General features: G+C 38.0%; 1 protein-coding gene across 4 annotated transcripts in view; it reads right to left on the bottom strand.

Annotated features, from left to right (window-relative positions):
* Positions 1-21494, bottom strand: part of MAP3K20 (mitogen-activated protein kinase kinase kinase 20) — a 187202-nt gene that overhangs the window by 60026 nt on the left and 105682 nt on the right. For all 4 annotated transcript variants that reach the window (XM_060621687.3, XM_081796365.1, XM_060621690.3 and 1 more), the window contains exons 5-9: positions 18093-18158; positions 14515-14543; positions 14257-14394; positions 7039-7125; positions 1127-1201 (exon numbers count right to left, since the gene is read on the bottom strand). In XM_060621687.3, coding sequence (XP_060477670.1) covers positions 1127-1201; positions 7039-7125; positions 14257-14394; positions 14515-14543; positions 18093-18158 — 395 coding nt within the window. The remainder of the gene's footprint in view (positions 1-1126; positions 1202-7038; positions 7126-14256; positions 14395-14514; positions 14544-18092; positions 18159-21494) is intronic.

Here is a 21494-nt window from a genome sequence, read left to right on the forward strand (position 1 = left end):
GGTGGTTTATGCATTATTCCCGCTAGAGAAACACATGCTATAGAACAGACTGTGTTACCATCATGCATTCTTCCTGGGCCAGATTGGAACGGAGTTTAAATTAAGGAAGAAATTCCATTCTTAAGTCTTAGATCTGTTTAAAAAAGTCAGTTCGCAATAGATTTCAGTGACAGAGTGGACAAATTCAAACTATAAGATTAGTTCCTTTCTTGAGTCTTTCTCTTCTGTGACGTTGTTTTACTTTCTAACTTTTTAATATGAAAAATTACAAACATATACAAACGCAGAACAACGTAACAAGCCTCCATATACCTATCACGTGGCTTCAAAAATTATCATGGCCAATCTTGTTTAATCTACACCACCATCTATTTCCTTTCACTTTATTTTGAAGCAACTCCAAGACTCGCCTATCATTTTATCTATAAATATTTCCGTATGTATGTGAGAGTCTTTTAAAATGATCTTTGCAGGGAAAGGAAATGGGCCTTCATGCTCAAATGTGATAACCACATGAAAGTCTACATTCTGGAATGTCTCCAACTCTATTGTGATAGCTTAAAAAACATCACGAATCTAGTTTCTCTAGAAGTGCTACTTTTGCCTGGTCTTTGGTTCAGACTGCTTGGGTTCCTTCTCCAGTCTCACCATGTACTAACCTGTGGCCTTGAGCATTACTTACCTTCTGTGTGCCTTGACCCTTCATCTGTAAAATGAGTGTCATAACACAACCTATTTCATAGAGGTATTCTAAGGAACAAATGAGCAAATATGCATAAAGTGCTTGGAGCAGTGCCTGGCATATAATGAGCACTGTGTGCTAGCCATTTTTATAACATGAAAGTGCAATACTTATTATTAGAGATTAAAAACAAAGGAATGCAATTCTTTCCATTGAGTCAAGAGTGCCAGAATGCTGTAAGAAAGCCAGTAGTGAGTTTCTAAGGATCAAGATGAACAAATATCAACAGAAAGCCTTTACAGTCCATCCGGGACTCACAGAAGCAGCAATGCAGCTTGCTTTGTAATGAATCTTATTACTCCAAGTTTTAGAAACTCAAAACCAAGAAAACATGTGAAATTTCAGAATTCTGAACAACAACCAAAAGAATATTTATTTATATACCTTGGCATCAGCTTCCCAACACTGACGTAACAGCTCAGCAAAACTTCTGGGGCAACTGCTTGGAATGGTTAATCTCTACCACAGAGAAAGGAAAAACAACACAAGGATTGACTCATTAAGGTAAGCAAATACTGAAAGGTCATACAAGTTAATTTAAGAGCATAAATAAGTCATTAACTTTAAAACTTCCATTGATTGACACATGGCAAGTAAGAATTTATGTTTAGATTCATAATATCTAATCTCTAAAGACACTGATGCTACTTTTCTTCCAAAACGGTATCCAAGTGGATGGAGAAGTTGGATTCAGCACCACAAATCCAAAAACACCTAGACACAAGTCTAAAAGAAACTACAGTAGGACAGGGGCAAGGAGGAACAGAAATACACACTGTAAAGCCACAAACCTATCACCATTCTTTCATAGACAACTACGAAATCTGCAGACAGGTCGGGCAGCCAGGCAACCAGCTTGGCTCTGGCAGGAGGTGTACAACTCTGAAAGCATCTTCTGCAGAGACCGTCAAAGAGAGAATTTTAAAGAAGTGTGCCTTTTCTCATCAGCAAAGAGGATATTCTGTTTTTTCTTTTTTTTTTTTTTAATGTTTATTTATTTTTGAGACAGAGAGAGACACAGCATGAACGGGGGAGGGTCAGAGAGAGGGAGACACAGAATCTGAAACAGGCTCCAGGCTCTGAGCTGTCAGCACAGAGCCCGACGCGGGGCTCGAACTCACGGACCGCGAGATCATGACCTGAGCTGAAGTTGGACGCTCAACCAACTGAGCCACCCAGGCACCCCCAAAGAGGATATTCTGAATGTATGATCCCTTACGGGTAAACCGCAGGGACTGGACACAACAGAGATTATATAATGTGAGGATCAGTCCCGTTCCAACATTTTATACAAGTGGTTCTCTAGAACTTGCGATGTCCCTGGAGGCTCTCTAGAGATCTGCAGAGGCATTTTTTGTTTGTTTTAAAGACGGGAGGGCTGCACCTGGCATGGGTCAAGAGTACTAGACATCCTTCACTGTGTTGTAAATCCCTGATTAAGTACTCCCTCATACTCCACTAACCTCCAGATGCCCCGGGTACAAACAACAGGGTTTATCATTTTCTGACCTCAGACTCTCTTGGATTTATAAACACATTTTTTGAGCAGTTTTAAAATACAATGAATTAAGAATGCAACTACTAAATAAGATAAATCAAGGGCAGATTGATCTTTGCAGTACTCATAACCCTACCGAGATGTTTGGAAAACATCACCTGCAACAGCATTGCTCATGCTGCTGGAATCACTGATACAATTCAGCTCGACTCTGCATGTGTAGATGTTGAATCCTATTTACCCGCAGGGACAAGCATCTAAAATTGTTCCACACTCTCCTCTCTTGTGGCCATGCCTGTGCATTTATACATTGCAATACCTTTTTCATTGATTTCTTCTTTATTACAGTTAGAGCATTATGTTAACTTTAAAATATAATGTGTATAATGGGTAGGTTGCACTACCTCTGAATTTCATTTTAGGGAAGTAGAGGGACCATTAACAGGGTTGTTATCAAAAGAGCGCTGGGTGTGAGTTGAGAACTGCCGCACTAAGAAGTACTGAGATTTATTCCACAGTATTGTTTACTGAAGAAGTTTTGTAAATAAAAAGCTTAAACTGAATTTATTTGGAATTGGGGAAGGTTGTGTATAAAACTAGAAAAAGAGTTGTTCTGGCAGGAAAACAGATGATCTATATTTAGAATTACAGATAACCTTAAAATCAAAATAAACCAAAATAAAACCTTATAACCAAGTTTTAAACAAAACAACCCTCTCCAAGTTAAAGGTATGCTAAACATCTTTTTAATTGATTACATAGAACAGAGGAGATGTAGTAACCTGCACTCTTATTTTACTGTAATATATGGTAAACCGTACTCCTATTTTACTGGAAACCTTTTGATGAAGATCAAAAGGAAAATCGGGTGTTTACTTAAAAACACACACACACACACATACACACACATACATATGATGGCTGGTTGGGAGTAGCAACTAAGAAAAACGAAGTGATTGCAACTATTCCGCTGAATCCACTCCATGGCAAAAAAATTTCTCATAAAAGGTAACATTTTCAATATAACTTTCTCACATTTTTTCTAAGAACTGAAATGTGACCTGGATGAATATGGATGTTAATTTTCTGTCATCTTTTCTCACTGAAAAACTTTTTAGCTACTGAATCTTGAGACATTATGAAATAAGATATAATTATTTTAAGTTATCTGATATGGTCAAATATCAATTAAATCTAAACTCACACGCTAATGTAAGGGATTATTTTGGTGCATCAAAAAGTACTTTAAAAAATAAAAATATAAAGTACTTTAAAAGGGAATCCAAAGCATTTAAGTCCTGATTACCTAATTGTGGGTATTCCTACTGCATTAAAACATCCTGAAATGGCCAGAATATTAGCAGTAGATTTGCAACACTTCAAAACGGCAAGATTTTAAAAGTTTCAAATTTAAATTAAAATATTTCCCAAACACTAAGTTATGCCTGACATTTTTTAAAGGTCATACTCCTTTTTGCACCATTTTCTACATAAGATGCAAAAAATTTCTCTTAATAATTTATCTTTTTCTAAAGTATAGTCAACAATGGATTAAGCTTTTTGAGGATTTCTATTAAGAATAGTAGCTTTGCTACTAAGAACAAAACACATTTTATAAGAATCTAAGTACTTGTAAAGATAGAAATTATCCTGCTAGAATATTCTGAATGACCACTAATTGAGTTTTATGGAAATAACAAAAGCAAACATACATGTCTGGAAGAATTATGAAATTTACTAGCAATACCCTCCTACTTTCAGGACTTCTGTAAGGATTCACTATTTGCTTTAACAGTGCTTTATGTATCTAGTTTTAATAGGATTTAGTATCTAGTTTTAATAGGATTTAATATTAGGAAAAATTGTTTGAAGGCCTTATTTCATTATTAAGCACTTAGAAGCAAAGACCTTCAGATATTTTTAGAAAGTATTGATCTTCCTACAGATCCAAAAAGCAGTCCTAAAATGGTGAAACTAAATAAGGTCTAGAGTCTAGTTGAGAGTAATGTATCAATGTCAACTTTTTGGTTTTGGTATTGGCCTACACCTGTATCTCACCAGTGGTAGAAGCTGGGTGAAGGATACACAGAATCCCTTCTAATATTTTTGCAACTTACTGTGAGTCTATGATTATTTCAAAATAAAAGTTAAAAAGAAAAGACAATTCTAATATTTGAATATAGGTGCATTCTAGCATGAGTAGCTTACATTTAAAGTGTCTCGCTAAGTTTAAACACATCATTCTTTACTTAAATGAGGCCTGTTTCAAAAAAAAAAACACAGCTTGCTCTTTTCAACTCAAGAACCCAAGATATTCCAAAGTAAAAATAAGTGAATTAAAATAATTAGAAGTTGAAAGGATTTTGGAAATTACATTTAAATCAAAGTCTCGATTTTATTATGAAATTAAATAAATCCTTGGCAAATTTTTTTCAAGCTTTAAGTCAAGTCCCAGGTAGTTAACATACAGTGTACTATTAGTTTCAGGTATAGGATTTAGTGATTCAACACTTAACGTAATAACACCTGGAGCTCATCACAACAAGCGCCCTCCTTAATACCCATCACCCGTGTAACCCATCCCCTCCTCCAGCAACCCTCTGTTCTCTACAAACTGCCAGTTGAGACTTGGCAATTATTTTAATGTTATGTCAGTAGAATTTGTTTTGCTAATAAGTGTCTACGTTTATGAGATGAAATGAAGACTCCTTCACGAATGATGACAATGGAATTTACAGCTAAACTTCCATATTTTTGACAAATAAATACATAGAATGAGAGTAGAGAGAAAAATATCCTCATAATACCCAAACTTCCTCAAGTTCAGTGGAAAGTTGGGAAAACTTGTGTCACCGTGGGGGGGTCTTTCAATTTGCTATTCTATGTCCAGAATGGGAGGGATCTGAGTAGTCTCCGTCAGTTATTAGCTGGCCATCATGTACACCATGGATAAAACAGTACAACCTACTCTAGGGAATCCTTCAGGGAAAGGGGGGAGATAGCCTCTTTCGTGTACATGGTGGGGAGGTTCTGAAGATTATGGGTGATTCCCAGCCCTCAAGCCTGCTATCCAAAGGCAGTTTCTAAATTCATTTTTCTCAACAGCTTTAATAATCCTTGAGAGATACTCCAATGTTTTGAAAGTGCTTCAGATTCACACCTCTTCTGCCATCCTTTAGATGAAGTACTATTTTTAAATATTAATTCGTTTTTCTTAGACATATTTGGAGGGCCCAGTTGGCTTTTAAAAAACTTTCTTCTAGTTTATCTTGGAACAACATAGAGGGAAACAAATTACATGGAGTGTTCTGCTCCAAAGTCAACATTGGGTCAATAATTTTCTTCCCTCTCATTTGTAACCCCAGAACCAAACATCTAATCACCTCACTGGCAAAAGAAACTGAACAGAAACAAGTGGGTTCTCCTATCATGAAAATATCAGTTATTCTATGTACCAGGTCTGATTTAATAGCACACCAGGAATAACCATGACATTTAATTAAAACAGAACAGCTCCTGTGAAACACTGAGCAAGACACGTTCTTGAATATAACTCCTTTTCCTTTTTCTTAAATTGGCAGCTCTCTCCCATCAAGTTCAGCTATCATGAACATTTCATCCGTTCTCAATAGCTCAGGAGGACAAATTAATAAGGTAGCTGGATTATGTGATCTAAACTATGGAAACATGGTTTCTCTTAGTCAATAGCAGCTTTTTAGTTAATCTAGTCTGTTCCTGCACTCACATGGGGAGCAAATCAATCCAATTCTTTTAAAGCATGAAAAAAGGAGTATCTCTATACAGTCAACCTTTTTGCAAATTATTTTATGCTAAGGTTACACTCTTACCTTCTGTGGAGGGCACAGATAAGGTCTGGAAATGAAGGTTTGTGAAATAAGGTTGTTTTGCATTGCAAAGACAACTGCATGCTTCCATTACTTGATCTAAGTTCTCCTAGTACCTTGATATTGGATGCTTCATCCTTATGCTGAGGATTTCCATGCCTGTGCATTTCAGTCACAATTTTAAACCTTTCAAAATGTAGTTGCTCTCTTTGATATGAATGTACCACGTTCTCTGATGTAGGCTCATAGGTCCAACTAACTGAAAGCCTCAATTTGTGGGAAGAAGAAAAGCGAGGCTGGGGACACAGCACAAACGGTGTTTACGCCACTGAAGTTCTTTTGAAATGGAAAGGCTCTGCATGAAGAAGGGAACAGTTATGCCACTGCCTCGCCAATTCCAGTGAGGAGCTCATCTTCAATGTAGTGTTCAACGTAGGTGGCAAAACTGTAATTTTTCCCTTTTTTGAAACTATTTTTTCTTCTTTTATTTTTGAAATTCTCATCTAAGCGACAGTTTCTTGTACTATAGTGACTCCTGCTGGGAGAGGTAAGTTGAAGTAGCTGAAGGTCTCTTACAGATATATCAACTCCCGGCCAGTAAAAAAGATGTCCTAAACGCAGGAGATGGAGTTAAACTGTTCCCCTACCTTGGACGCAATGGCTTCTTTCATCACTAAGAACAAACCCCTAGGTTTTACAATTGAGACTGAGAAACTAGTACAGTACTTGTACAATTTTTGATCTACAGCATCACGACGTGAAGCTGCAACAATTAGATGTAAAGGGTCCATTCATGAGGAATAACATCACTTTGACCCTTTGTGTTAGCTCCTACTGCTAATCTTTCCATAAGCGTGAACTTACTTTCAATTTGAAGAAGATGAAAAAGTCTTTTGCAAAACCCCAATACTGTTTTCTGATCTATGTACCTGAATGGAGAATCGTAGTCTTACCTCGTTTTTTTCCACTACAAGCCAAGCTACTTGTAATCCTTCCAAACCTTTAAAGGGGACCTCCCTTGTTAGCATCTCCCAGAGAACCTGGAACAAAAAGAAAATGGAATTTTTATTCTTGTACTTTATATTTTTGGTGTTTTACTGAAACTTTATCTAACATTTAACTGTATCCAATTACCAGACAAAAACCAACCCCACCTGTAGAAACTTGTGCAAAATGTATATATTCATATATATATATACATATATATATACACACACACATTTTGTGTGTATATATATATATATACACACATATATATATACACACACATATACATATAAACATATACATACATTTTTTGTTCATTTTTATAAAGAAAAAAAACCTAGAAATCAGAACATTTAGAGCCAGACTTAAAATTTTATGAAACCAATGGGCCTACATAATTTATCTTGTAAGTTATGAGAATTCTCACAGATTCCCACAAATTAGATTTTACATTTTGTTGGTCAAACTCTTTCCACCTTCAATTGCCGATAAATTTCTCCATAAGATAATAACTGGGAATTCAACTGTAGTTTTAAAGGTTCAGTAATGGTCTGATAAAAGAAAAATTGAGCTCTAAATCCGAATCACTGGCTAAACCCTTCACCCCATAATAGTAGGTACTTGCAAAAACTGTAACATTTAAATTTTGTGTTTTTGGAGAAAGCGCTCTCAAAGTAAGTCGGTCTAAGGTATTAATTTTCTTCCCCCTATAACATCATTTATTATATATTCTAAAATGTAATAAATACTTTATGTTCATAAGTATAGGCTGAGTGTGTGTGTGTGTATGTGTGTGTGTGTGTGTGTGTGTATGTGAATTTATGTGTATGTTCATCTCTCCACAATCCTTGAGATCAGCATGACTAATAAATCTGCACTGGAATGCCCAAAGAAAGCAAACTGAAGCTGGGAATGCTGAAAACTGCCAATATTTTGGGTTTCATTTAAAATACTAAGTAATGGAGATTTTTATATTCAGGTGACTTTCTCTATACAAATGAGCATCAAAATCAGTCTATCAACATTTGGTGAAGTGCAAAAACAATTACAATTTTACCCGTAAATCACCATAACCACCACTATCACTTATTGAGTGATTATGTTCCAGATGCTCTGTTGAACCCTTTACACATGTTACCATGATTAATATCAACCCCATCGAACAGATATTATCCTCATTTTACAGATGAGGAAACTAAGGCCTAAGAAAGTTAAATTAAACTTGCCGAAAGACACTCTGCTATCAATTGGCACTTGCTGCCTTGCCCTAAAGGTCAAGCTCTTAACCTGACATAACTCTAGAGAAGAGAAGGCTGCAGTATGAGAGAGAATATGACAAACCATAGTGCAGGTGTGGAGCCATGGCAGAGGTGAGAAGCAAATGAATTAGGTTTTGATTTAGATTTCTCTTGTCCCAAAAACAAAACAAAAGCCATTTCTAAATAAGAATGTTGACTGAGGACATCTATTCAAGCAGGTCCTACAAACCTTTAACTCTATATCCACTGCTTCCTCAGCCAGCGCTCGGTCATATTTGAATCAGAACGTGTTAAATGAACTCCGGCTAATACGAAGATAATTAGCAGGAAAATCAGGGAAATCGGCAGATGCTGCTCGAGCAGGAGAAAAAAAATTCGCTGCAGCCTCTTTCGGCTTTTAATCAACTGTGTAAGGTGCTTCTTTAGAAGAGCTGCTGAATAATTCTATTTGAGTCACAGAAGTGATTAGGAAAAGGTAAGGGGCATCCCGGAAGGGGATGATTCTAGTAAGCACTATAAGCAAAGGAAGCTGAGGAAGACCAGAACAGGTATGCAATCACCCCTGGGACTTCACCTGCACAGGGGAGGGGGACGAGCTGGGAATGAAGCCCCTCCATTCAGTGCACTACCACTCCCCTGATGCTAGGATTGTGGAGGGGAAGGGATATGAACAGCAAGCAAATGGAAGGATTTGGCCTTCTTCAGGAGAAAGAGTACAATGAATCGACTTCAAATAAATCAAATGGTCCAGACCCCAAATGTCGAGGTAAGTGGCCTTGCATCCCGTTTTCTGAGTGTGGCCTGCACGCACAACCCATTGCACAGGCGCACACGTGAAGGCTGACTGCATTGTATGAGGTAAAATGCAAAACCAAGAGCTTGGGAAGTAATACAGAAAAAGATTTCTGTCATTCTCTGTTCCAAAATATTCAGTTGGAAAATAGCCAAAATCTACAAAGATGTGAGTTCTATTTCTCCAAGAGTTCTAACACTGGAAACATAAGAGTTTCATTTTAGTCCCTCTCTGTATCTCAGACATGCTCCTGCAGCTGAGGGTCCCTGTGACAGCCACACACGTGTGGGATCTGGACAGGGCACCGTGAGCCGCTGGGCTCTTTAGGTGAAGTCCAGCACCAGCACCTGCCGCGATACCCTGTTACTAATTCACCAGGTGTAGGCGTGTATCAAAACATAGGTGGTATGGTATAGGACAACAGCTGTTTCTACATGAAACACAATGACGTTTGGCACAAAAAAGTCCTTTGTGGAGGAAGTCATTTGGAGGTCTAAAAATATACTAAACTATGCCTGAAAATACCAGTGATGGGGATGCAGGCCAAACATTATTGTGATCTTTCCCCTTAAAAATACTTTCCAACTCATTCTATATTGAGACGTGCTCACGTTTAAATTGTGCTCACAAGGAAAATTTTCTATTTTCAGCTTGCAGAGAAACTTGGACAAGGCTGTGTACTTTTCCTGCCTTTTCTTTTACAAACAATGGAAAGCCATTACCTGAGCCGGGTTGGTTCTGGAACGGGGCTCATAGACAAGTGAGGCAGTGATGCTCCCTCTTAAGCCACTCTATTTTCAAATAGTGGTTCTGGCTCAGAAGCTTCTGAGAAGCTAATCCTGTCTGCATTGTCATCAGGAGAGCTTTGTTTCTAAAGAGTGGCGAGGCCTTGTGTTCTCAGGAAGGCTTATTCTTTCAATGATTTTTGGTTTCCTCCAGCCTTTTCTTTTTTGTGGATAACATACTACACACTCCTCTGGTTTGGTCCTTAAAGAGAAATCACCCTAAGGGGGTAGCACAATCTCCTTTCTTGTAAAATGGAGAGATTGTAAAACAATCGCCTGCCTAGCAGAGTCTGTCAGCTTAGAAGCAAGGACCACAAGATCCATTTCGGGGATTTGTGTCACATTTATTTTTAAGGCTGTACCAGGCTGGTTAGTGTTGCCATGTGCTAAGAAGCCACACAGGTTTATCAAGCTGCGGAGGGCCAGGGACTTGGACGATACTGGGGACTGTTATTATAGCAAGTCTGAAAAAAATAGAAAAATGAAAAGCAAAAACATATTAGTTTTTTTTTTTTGAGGTGGATTTCAAAAAAGGACAACTCTTTTATTATGGTCTTACTCATCTGTATGTGACTGCTATGTATGTATGTGTGTCGGGGCTCAATGACCAGGATGGATTTTCAATGAGCTATGGGAATTCTGTTCTATGCAAAGAGATACTTCAATGACAAGTGGTTCTAGCTACTCACTCATTTTTGAAAGGAGATCAAAAGTTCTAAATAACCAACCACCTTGCTTTCCTAGGTAGGTCTCTCTTTCAAAGTCTATGCATTACAAACTTTTAAAACCAACATGCCCCTACCTTAACAACCATTCGCTACTGCTCTTTCAGGTAATACCTATGTTGACCATGTAATGTTTTCTTCATTTTTTAAAAATGCTATGATTGCTTAAGCAGACAACTCTGAAGAGCATGCCTTGTACTATTTCTTTCACTAAATGGTGTTTATCAAGAACAGAATGGGAATAGGTTGGAATTAAATAAAATCTTGAATTCTCATTTATACTTAAGTTAGTGTATGTGCAATTTTCTGAATGAAATTTTGTTGATAAAGCTATGGGTAAGGATAACCAGAGTTCCAAGTAAACCTCTCTAAGATACTGTTTTAGTTTCCACCAGTCAAAAGAAGTCTCTATCATGAACGCAGAGTGGATATTCAGAAGCATGTGACTGGGGCACATGGGTTCTAAGGTGAAGCATCTGGTGTGTAAATATAGAGCAACACTGGAAATGTTCAGCGACTGGCTATCAGGCATGCTATAAATTACTTGATAGAATGATCTGTTAAGCAATTTGTTAAGTTCCTCAGAACAAAACAAAGGAAGGATCTGTAAACGAGTACACAGAAACCCTTATTCGCCAAGAGAAATGTTCAGGCCCACCTACTAAAAAAGCAGTGAGCAATCACTTGAAGGAAAAGCTTTTTAATAAAGTAAACAACATTTGCAGACTCAGAAAGGTTGATTCAAACTATGGGTAACATGAGGGGGTCAATGAGGAATGAGTGAAAGGGATTTAAAAAGATATAGGAAAAAATCCTAAGCACGGCAAACAGAAGTCACCACCATCGTTGATAGTTTGCGTGTGAAAATGAACAGATTCTTGGTTACTGGAATGGAGATTCTGTCTCAGCTCAGGAAACGCAGTGGGTGCATTTCACACAAAAGCCCCTGGCAACTGTAAGGTTTTGGAGGGAGGTGGTGTGAGATTTGTTTTCATAAATGTTTCATAATACCGAAACCAAAAATTCATTCTGTAGGTAACTCAGAGTTGTCTTTCAGAGCAAAGATTTCTGAGATAGGGAAAGTCCCAGACTTGGGAGAATTTTAAAAGTAAAAGTGCTGTACAAGAGCTTGGGGAGTGTTAAAATGAGCCTCAAAAGTCTTCTAGTTCATATAAATGTGCAAAAAGAATTTAAAAACTGTAACCACATAAACGTGTGTGTATGTCTGTATACACATGACTCTCTATGAACCATTCCGGCCGTGGTGCTCCCCTTCCCCTCCCTCCTGCTCCACAGAGGAGTCTGTGAATGAACCATGGCCTGCTGCACAATGCAGAGTGCTTTTAACATTTGTCAAAGGCTGTAAAAAACCAAAAGTATACACAGTAGAGATTATTAGTGGCCCTTAAAGTCTAAAATATTTACTATCAGGTGCTTTACAGAAAAAGTTTGCTGGCTCCTGTTCCACAGGATGAGCGACACACTGGCGAAATACAATTTAAACTACCCGACGTTAGTGCCTAGCACAGTGCCTGACGCACCAAAAAAATACATTATTGCTTAAAAACAAAGGAACAGAACTTCCTAAGAGAAAATGATCTCACAAAAAGTCTGAAATTGCAACCAATTCCCTCATTTTCAGACTCCCCAGCAGATGATTTGGAGGCTGGTCAGAATGTAATAATTTTTGACACAGGAAACCAGTTTTAGAATCTAGTGTCTTTAGGAACTTATGTTTTTTTCCTCATCTTTCACTGAGACTTATTTGGTCACTGTCTATAATAGTTTATAGCCTTCATCCTTTTTTTTAAGTTTTTTTTCTTTTAATGTTTCTTTTTGAGAGAGAGAGAGAGAGAGCACACAAGCAAACACATGGGTGGGGCAGACAGAGAGGGAGACACAGAATCCAAAGCAGGCTCCAGGTTCTGCTCTGTCAGCACAGAGGCCAATGCAGGGCCCTGAACCCATGAGCCACGAGATCATGACCTGAGCCAGTCAGACAACTCATTGACTAAGCCATTCAGGCGACCCCTATAGCCTTCATCCTTAAAAACACCCAGAATTATAGGAAATGAGATATTTAGCCTGAAGCAACTGTTGTCTTCCAGCCTTTAAAATTCTAGCCTTTTGCCAAAAACATGTATTTCATTCTTGTAAAGACTTTTTCCAATAGCCAACAAAATTAATTTCTATTATATTAAATAAATTTGGTGTACATAAGATGTATTATAATTTAGAAAAAGCTTACCAATGAAAACAAGCCCAAAACTTAAGTAATGAAGCCAGCAGTAAATATTTAGAGACTGATGGCCTCAAAAGACAAAGGAATACATTCGACAATGCTGGTCTCCTCCTGGGCCATCAGCTGTCACTCGCAATTGAAATCATAGAAGTTTGGGGAAGAAGAGCCATGTTGATATGGGCCAAAACTAGTCTGTTGCTTTTCTTATTATGAAAATGTCCTTTTAAGAGTAATAATATAAATATAAAGGCACTACAATTAGGGGTGAGACCCAAAGAGAAGGAGTTACAAATACTATTTTAGACTTTTTAAGAGATACACAGTATTGTTAGGGATTTAAAAAAAAAAGCTTATCTTTAAAAAGGGGCAACAGGAGTGTGCCTGGGTGGCACAGTTGGTTGAGAGACCGACTTCGGCTCAGGTCATGATCTCACGGTTCGTGGGTCTGAGCTCCACGTAGGGCTCTGTGCTGACAGCGCAGAGTCTGCTTGGGATTCTCTTTCTCCTTCTCTCTCTGCCCCTCTCACTCACTTTCTCTCTCAAAATAAAATTAATTAAAAACAAAACAAGACAAAACAAAAACAGGCAACAAATGAATTCCTTCTACTACCAAAGAATCACCTTGCCCATCTTCGCCTCCCATCCCACCGGTCTCCCTATTTCACTTACTTCTTTCTCTCTGCTTATTCCTCAAGAATGATCCACCTCAAAACTCCTCCTCCAAAAGCTTCTGCTCCTTAAAGGATCCTTTCCTGTGGTCTCCATCCCCTGAGCATCCCCTACCCCCACATTCTATTCTCATAACTGTGCTAAGTTGTGACTTTTACACGATACCTTCGATTCATGTTTCAGAGACTCACGCTACTTTATAAGACTCGCAGCAGCCATGGGCAAGGCCATGTGCTAAAAGCTAAGTACCTTTCCTTCTATACTCTCCAGAAACTCACCAGTCAGCTTGAAGTTGACATTCAAACATCTCCTGTTAATGAAATCATGTGGCAGATCTACTGGTGTGTTCTGAGTAACTTATTACAATGAAGTCCTGTTCCAAATGACCCACGTTCCCACTGACTTACACAGACATTGCACAGTCACATGTCCAGCCCAGGACAGCACTCTTCCCAGGAGTGCGTCAGGCCCGATGTGACTTCAGGGTCCATCCAATTCGCTGTTTGGAAGCAGCACTGGTTTCTTCTCAACACAGGACACAATAAAAGTGATCACAGGAAATGTCCCCACGACTGGATCGGCCACTGCTCTAGGCATCCCACCAGGAAACAGCATCACTGCTGTAAAGGTGTGTTAAATTGCTGTATCCCCCTCTGTAGGTGTTTGCTTTTTGTATCTCCTTGGGCAACAAAAGATGAGAAATGAACTCACCACACCATAGGAATACGTGTCACAAGTTTCAGACACAGGGAGACTCTGGATAACTTCTGGGGCCATCCATGGGAAAGTTCCAACCAAGGACATGTGTGTTGTATGGTTATGGAACCGAGAGGCACCAAAATCGCATATCTGAGGAGAGAAACAAGTATCAACCTTCTACTACTGATGAACAAAAGAATTATCAGTCACAAAAACCTACATATGAAGTTTACAAATACTTTTGAAGAAAATTAAAAGAAACAGTCCTACCTTCAATACCCCATCAGCAGCTATAACAACTAAAAAAAAAGAAAGAAAAATTATGATAATCATCTAATTTGAGTCATCTTATACTGAAAGAAAAAACTGCCATAAACTTCTATCTTCCATATGGCATGTGAAAGGTAAAACTGAAGTATTCACTACATTGAAGATTTTGCAAAAAGCTGACATTGAAACAAAACCAAAAAACGAATTCCTTGAGCTGCTGATTAAAAAGGTTTTCAAAACATTTGTTTAAATCAAATGTCATACTGTCCAGTAAACAGGGCATGCATTAATAGTTGTAGAGAGAACCATACTTTTTACTTGGGTTCTGCCACTAGACTGCCAGCATGATATTGAGGAAGGCGTCAGCACTATCACTTCATGGTATATAGTTTTTGCTCTCAACTGAAGAGTAATTTTCTTATAGGCAGGGACAAAATTCATTCATTCACCCTTTCACACATTCATTCACTTAACAAATATTTGCCGAGCACCTACTATGGGCAAGGCCATGTACTATGTTCTGGAAGAGGAAGATGAGCAAGACTGGCTTGTCTCTGCTTCTGTGGAGCTTACACTCTAATGGGAGAGACCCTGAAACCATTATCTATAATCAAGTGGGATGACACCTGAAGCTAATATAATACCATATATTAATCATGCTGGAGTTAAAAGTTTTAATTTAAAATGTATATAATTAAGTGGGATAAATTCTATGATGAGAGATACACAGAGATTGCCTCAGAACCAAAGAGCAGGGGTATCTAAGTCTAAGGAAGTCGGAGAGAAGTTTTTGGAAGAAATGGTGCTTACACGAAGACCTGCAGAACAAGCTGGGATTAACCAGACAGAGGAGCGCCGCAGGGGGAAAGCACATTCTTAGAAAAAAGAGCCTTGCAGAAGGTCAGGAGCAGAGGGAAAGGCACGCAGCTTTGGAAGGCAGGGGCCTGGTCTGGAAGAGTCTTTGTGAGACGTGGAAGGCCACTGAACAATTTTAACCAGAGAACTGAAATGGTCAAATGTGCAGAGGGGAGAGCATATGAAACAACAGAACTGGAGGCAAGGAGATCACTGTGCACACAAGCGGTTGTAGGATGCCTGTACAAAGGCCGCGGCATACCACAGGAGAGACGTGGACCGAGTCAAGGCACATTTAGGAGGCAGAATCAGCTGGGCTTAAATGATGAGACGCAGGGCGGGGAGGGAGGACTCAAGGATGAAATCAAATAAAGAGGCAATACAGTACAATGGTTACAACAGGAGCTCTGCACTCAAACTGTCCCTTTTTATCTCATTTCTAGGTTAGGCAATTGGTACTGCCATTCACAGAGAAAGGGAATGCAGGAATAAGTTTTTAGTGGGTAGAGAGATGAAAAGATCAACGTGAACACAATACATGTTCGAGTCATACGAATATCTGTGCGGCCACTCCCAAAAAGCAGACAGACATGTGATTCTGAGCCTGAGGTCTATTAGGAGCATTAATACACAGATGGGACTTTCATGGCAGTGGGTGAATAAGAGTATGAGAGGCAAGGAGGCCCAAGGCAGACCTTGAAGAACTGTTCTGGTATTTCTTTTGTCAGCCACACAGAGCCCTCAACATGGTAGCTGATCAATGCTTACTAGCTGTTACTAATGACCTTGATAAGTGGGAAAAATACTCTGCATGAGATAGCCTAAGGATAAATGTGATATCATATACAAGCTATAAGTTTAAAAAATATATATATACACACATATACATATATATATACATATACATACATATATATATATATAGTTAATACCACATTCAGTTACTCTTTAAAATACCTCTATTACTTTTTTCTCATAAGATTAACAAGTGCTTAATTAAAAAAAAAACAAAATTATAAAAAGGTATAACATAGAAGATAAAAGAGTCTTGTTATTCCCTGTTTCAGAAAAAATTGCTAAAACTTAGGTCAATATTATTGCAATGTGTATGTTGTTTTCCCATCAAGTAACTGCAAAAATTGTGACTGGTGAAAATCAGGACAGTCTCCGTTATTAGTTTCAAATCCAAAATTTAATCACTGTCATCTCATGAGATGTTCAGGATATACTGATAAAGCAGATTTAAAAAAAAAATAGAAGTCAAATAACTTGTTAGCATGAAATTCTGAGCATGAACTAAAAATCTACGGGCGTAAGACTCTGATATGTCCTACATATTGAAATGATTGAAATGATTTCCTAACAGCTTCCTGTTAGCCAACTCCTCTCAAAAGCGCTTAGCTCTAGGAAGTTTGTCTGTGAGGAGCCAAAGGATAAGAGGATAAGAGACCTAGACAAAGGAAAGAACAGTCAGGGTCAAGCCTGGGGTACAACCCGGACTACTGATGAGTGGCAGCTGCCAAGAACTTCCCTTTCTCCACCGCAACAACCCTCACAGTCCTGGAGTTCCAACAAGGGCATCTGGCCCATCCCCTGCGTCTCTTCCTCCAACTACCCATTGCAAGGATAGCCCTTGTAGCATATACCCATTTTAACTACAGTGATTTAAAGATTTTAAAAAATTAAATAGTTCTCTCTACTTAGAAGAATCATTTGGAAAGCATGTAAATAATTAATGCATGCAAATGGATTGATAGCAAGGTTTTTACTTTTTAGTAACAAGCTCTAATGTTTACTTCAGCTGGTGTGGGCCAGCTAAATAATCCCACTCCCTGCCTTTATCCATTAGCTTCCGAGTGATGTAACAGAAGAAGCATTCTGTTACTTAAAGGTAATAATGTCTAATCCTGCCAGTCATTTTTAAATGCTCACTTTCTCTTTTTTATATTTATTTTTTTATTTTGCAGAGAGAGTCGGGGAGGGGCAGAGGGAGAGAGAGAATCTCAAGCAGCTCCTTATTGAATGTAAAGCCCGACACGGGGCTCCATCCCACAACCCTGGGATCATGACCTCAGCTGAAATCAAGAGTCTGATGCTCAACCGGCTGAACCATCCAGGTACCCCTACTCACTTTCTAAATTATAAAATATAGGATCATAAATAAACTTTGAAGAGTACAGAAGAAAAGAAGAAAAAGAAAGCCTTTGCTTTCCAAACTCTGAAATGTGTTGATCATTTTTGGGCACTACTCCAGGTAATATGACGAACATCAAAAGTTTACACCAAATAATTCAGAAGTAACAAGAACAAAACTCAAAACTGCTAGTACAGAGAACCATCTAAAAATAGAAGACTAGAAGTGTATGACTACATGCTTTGATCCAGCAACATCTCTTTTAGAAAATTATTCTAGGGAAATAATTAAGGATGTGTTGAAAATTTTTGCTGAGAAGTATCAAGCTCAACATTTTCTATCATAGAAAAAAATGTAAACAACCCCAAATGTCCACATTCTGTGCTATTCATACAATGGAATACTATGCAGCTTCTTAAAATAAAATAAAGAATTTTGATATTTACAGACACTGGAAAGATTTTCATGGTATCAGTGACAGGTTAAAACATCAGGGTACAAAAGATCTGAAAAGCATGAGCCTATCTCTATAGCAAGGTGCATGGATTTCATAATAAAATAGGCAAATAAAAACATATGGCTACATTACCATTTCTTGACTTGAGATCTCTGTGAATCACTTTGACAGGAGCCTCCATATGTAAATAGTGCATTCCTTTTCATACAAGAAGAAAGGCCCATTAATATCATTTTTCAACACTGCATCAGTATTAGCTATTTTCAAACATCAGTATGTCATATTTTTGCAGAGAATTCAACAGCAGAAACTAAATTCATGTGTTCTGTTCTTACATGATTGATAGAAACAGGGTGTATCTACATTAGGAAAATGTGTATGCTAAGGAAAGTTTATGTGCTTTAGTCTCTTAGAAGCTGGAATTTGATTGTGGGTAAAGCCAGCTTCTTACAATACCTAATAAGGAAACCTTAATTTTCTGGAGTCTGCACAAAAATAGCACAGTTACAACCGGAAGAAGTGTTCCAATGACTAAGGTATTCCACTACCAGTTGCCTTCTAAATCAGCCAAAGTTCTGACCCAGGTTTTCAGTTTTCATCTAGATTTCTGCAGCTTGATTTATTTTCTCAGTACTCACTCTAATAAGCCCCTGGGAGTGCTGGTAGGGTATGGGTGGGGAGAACTGGTTTGATTCATTAGTTGTGGTTGATAAAAGATTTTATGATCCTCAGATACAGAAACTTACAGGAGTTGCAAAATATTTTATTCTTTTTACAAGGATGAATCTTCAGGATAATCTATATTTAAATGCACTCCAAAATTCTCTCCAACATATTTAGAATGTAAATCAAGTTACTTCAGTAAACTGAATGTATATATAAAAAGCATAGTTTTATTATTTTGAATAAAAAATTATACATTACTGTTTTAAATCATACTTTAAAAGATATATACTTCACAGTTATCCTCTTGGTAGTGACTCTTTTTCTGTATTTATGTACTATCTACCTTCTTAGAATAAAGAATAACCTTTTCTATTGAAATATAGTATTTCCTTTCCCTTTTCTTCACAAATTGTTTTCTAAGTAATGGATGAAACAGCTTCCCTACCACCACAATCAAACAAGCTCCTTTTGTTAATGAATTATCTATTTACACATAATAAGTAGGCTTTGGTTCTGAGTATATAGAAAATTTCAATTTTATTAAGGCTAATTTTTAAAGTAATCTATTATTTTTCTATCATTCTGATTGTTAAATATTGAAGAGTCATGCAAGAACAAAGAAAATTTAAAAATTTAAACTCCTGCATTATACAGATATTACTGAAAAGAGTCAGGGTGACAGAAGTCTCAGTAATTTAAGCGATTTTACACAAGACAGAGCTAGAATACAGGAGAGTGTTCTTCTAACATGACATTCTACATATTACAAACTAAAAATTCAACAGCTACCATTTGGATAACTTTTAATCATTTTTAGGACTGAATGTCATACCTCTTTCTCACTTTAAGAACCAAATTCAGGTAGAATCTGTTTAATTATAATTAGAGGCAGGGCTAGTTTTTATACCTGCTGACAAGTAATGATTTCAAAACACAACACAAATGCTTTAAATATAGGCATTTTCTTCCTTATGGCAGATATTTTGAGAAAAAATATTATAAATTGTTTGTGTATAATGTATAACATACATTTACAGGATACTCAGTGTGTATAAACATAGCAGTAATCACAATCATATAAAATTCTCTTTAATTTGTTTTTACAGAGCCATCCATACTTCTGCCTTATTTTTATTACGAACAATGAAGAAGGCTGAAAAACGCCATCATCAGTTTTCAGATTTGGGTTCCCAAAGAAGTGACTGGTGTCATCTGGGGGAGATTTGGAATCAGGGAGGACCATTACAAGACTGGGTCCAGGTTCACCTGTTTTAATCGTTCCCTTGACACACTGGTGAGTGACCTACAGCAGTTCAGACCTACTTGCTGGTCCGCCCTCCATTTCCCTTCCCACTCAGAGAGAAGAGAGGCTTTTTTTTTTGCTTTTTGGCTGTGAGGAGGTATTCTGTCAGCAGTAATGTTAAGCAATGCCTACTTCAAAATGCATGAATCAACTCTTATTTGAATAGAATTATTCATTCTTTGATTTCTCAACATCTTGTTGCTTCGAAGTCTTCAATCGTGGTCAAACTGAAAGATACATGGCTGAATTTGAAACGGAATCAATAAAAATCAAGGGTTCCTTTCACTCTCCAATTTCTGTGCAGAGCTTTACCAGACAGAGCTGAAGTCATTCTGAAAGCACTGACTTCTTCTTCCTTTTATAGGCCATTTTAAATATTAAGCATTACTTGGGACTATAAATAAACAAGTTTCTTCTCTGCCTCATTCTTCTCACCTGAGGCCAAACACGTTAGAACTTGCCTTTTAGAGCAATTCGCCAGCCATGAAAACGTGATGTCATTACTCTGCAGTCTGGCATGCAGTCCCCGTCTACTCATTCCCTACTCTGTCCCTGGAGTTCCAGTCTACTACTTAATTAGCCCTGCTCTTTCTCTTCTTTGTCCTTCTGACACCCAGTGCCAGCCGTCTTGAGAAACCCCAGCGATGACTGAGCTGATCTGGAGCCAAGGGACTTGCCCCTCAGACAAGGACTGTGCAGGGAAAGGGCCGGAGGGAAGAGGTTCACAGGCTGAGGGCCAGGGAAGCTTAAGTGGCACGTGCACAGCAGGAAGCGGAGTGACTGATGTCAGTTGATTTGTTTGCTGTCTATCCATCCTAAGTGCCATTAAGTAATAACATGGGTGTAATTGGCTGAGCACCCTAAACGCAAATGTCTGTAAGGTGAAGTGCTTTAAGCCAGAGACTGCCTGCATATGCATTTACATTTATGGGAGTGTGTTTCCACAATGCTTCTGGTCGTTCTCCGAAATAGCACACCACCCTGCTTACAAACAGGCGGTTCCCGTGTACTAGTGACACATACAGGAGTGACTATGATGTTACAGGAAAATGTCTTTAAGAATGCCAAAATTTAAGGCTGATTTTGAAATGCCTGATGCATGAATACACAATTAAGTTAATTAACATAGCCGAATCCTTAGGCACACCATCCTAAACACAGAGCTTGTTATTATTATAAGGTAATGAAGTATGGTTCAGCAGCAGCATTTTGCATGAAATAAAAAAAAAACTTTTTTTTTCCCTTTCCCTATTTGAAGAATTTGGCAGGTGTTGATGAAACTTAAAACTGACAAGATAATTCTCCAAAGGAAAGACTATTACTTTTGGAAGTCACTGTGTGACTTCCCAGTGAAAGCAAAGTATGAGTTGCTCTCCTTACTGAGTGCTAAATATCCTTTTATTTGCTTTGTAAAGAGATGCTTATAGAGCTTAGACTAGCGAGATGCAAAGAAGTGAAGTGCCTGGGTAAAATCTGGACACCCTTACTTTCTAGGGGTTGCTAGAATACAAGTGTAACTATCAGCATTCATTATTTAGATTAAGTTGTTTCCAAAGCAACTTTGA

The sequence above is a fragment of the Panthera onca genome, chromosome C1 (assembly GCF_046562875.1).
Source record: "Panthera onca isolate mPanOnc1 chromosome C1, mPanOnc1 haplotype 2, whole genome shotgun sequence".
NCBI lineage: Eukaryota > Metazoa > Chordata > Mammalia > Carnivora > Felidae > Panthera > Panthera onca.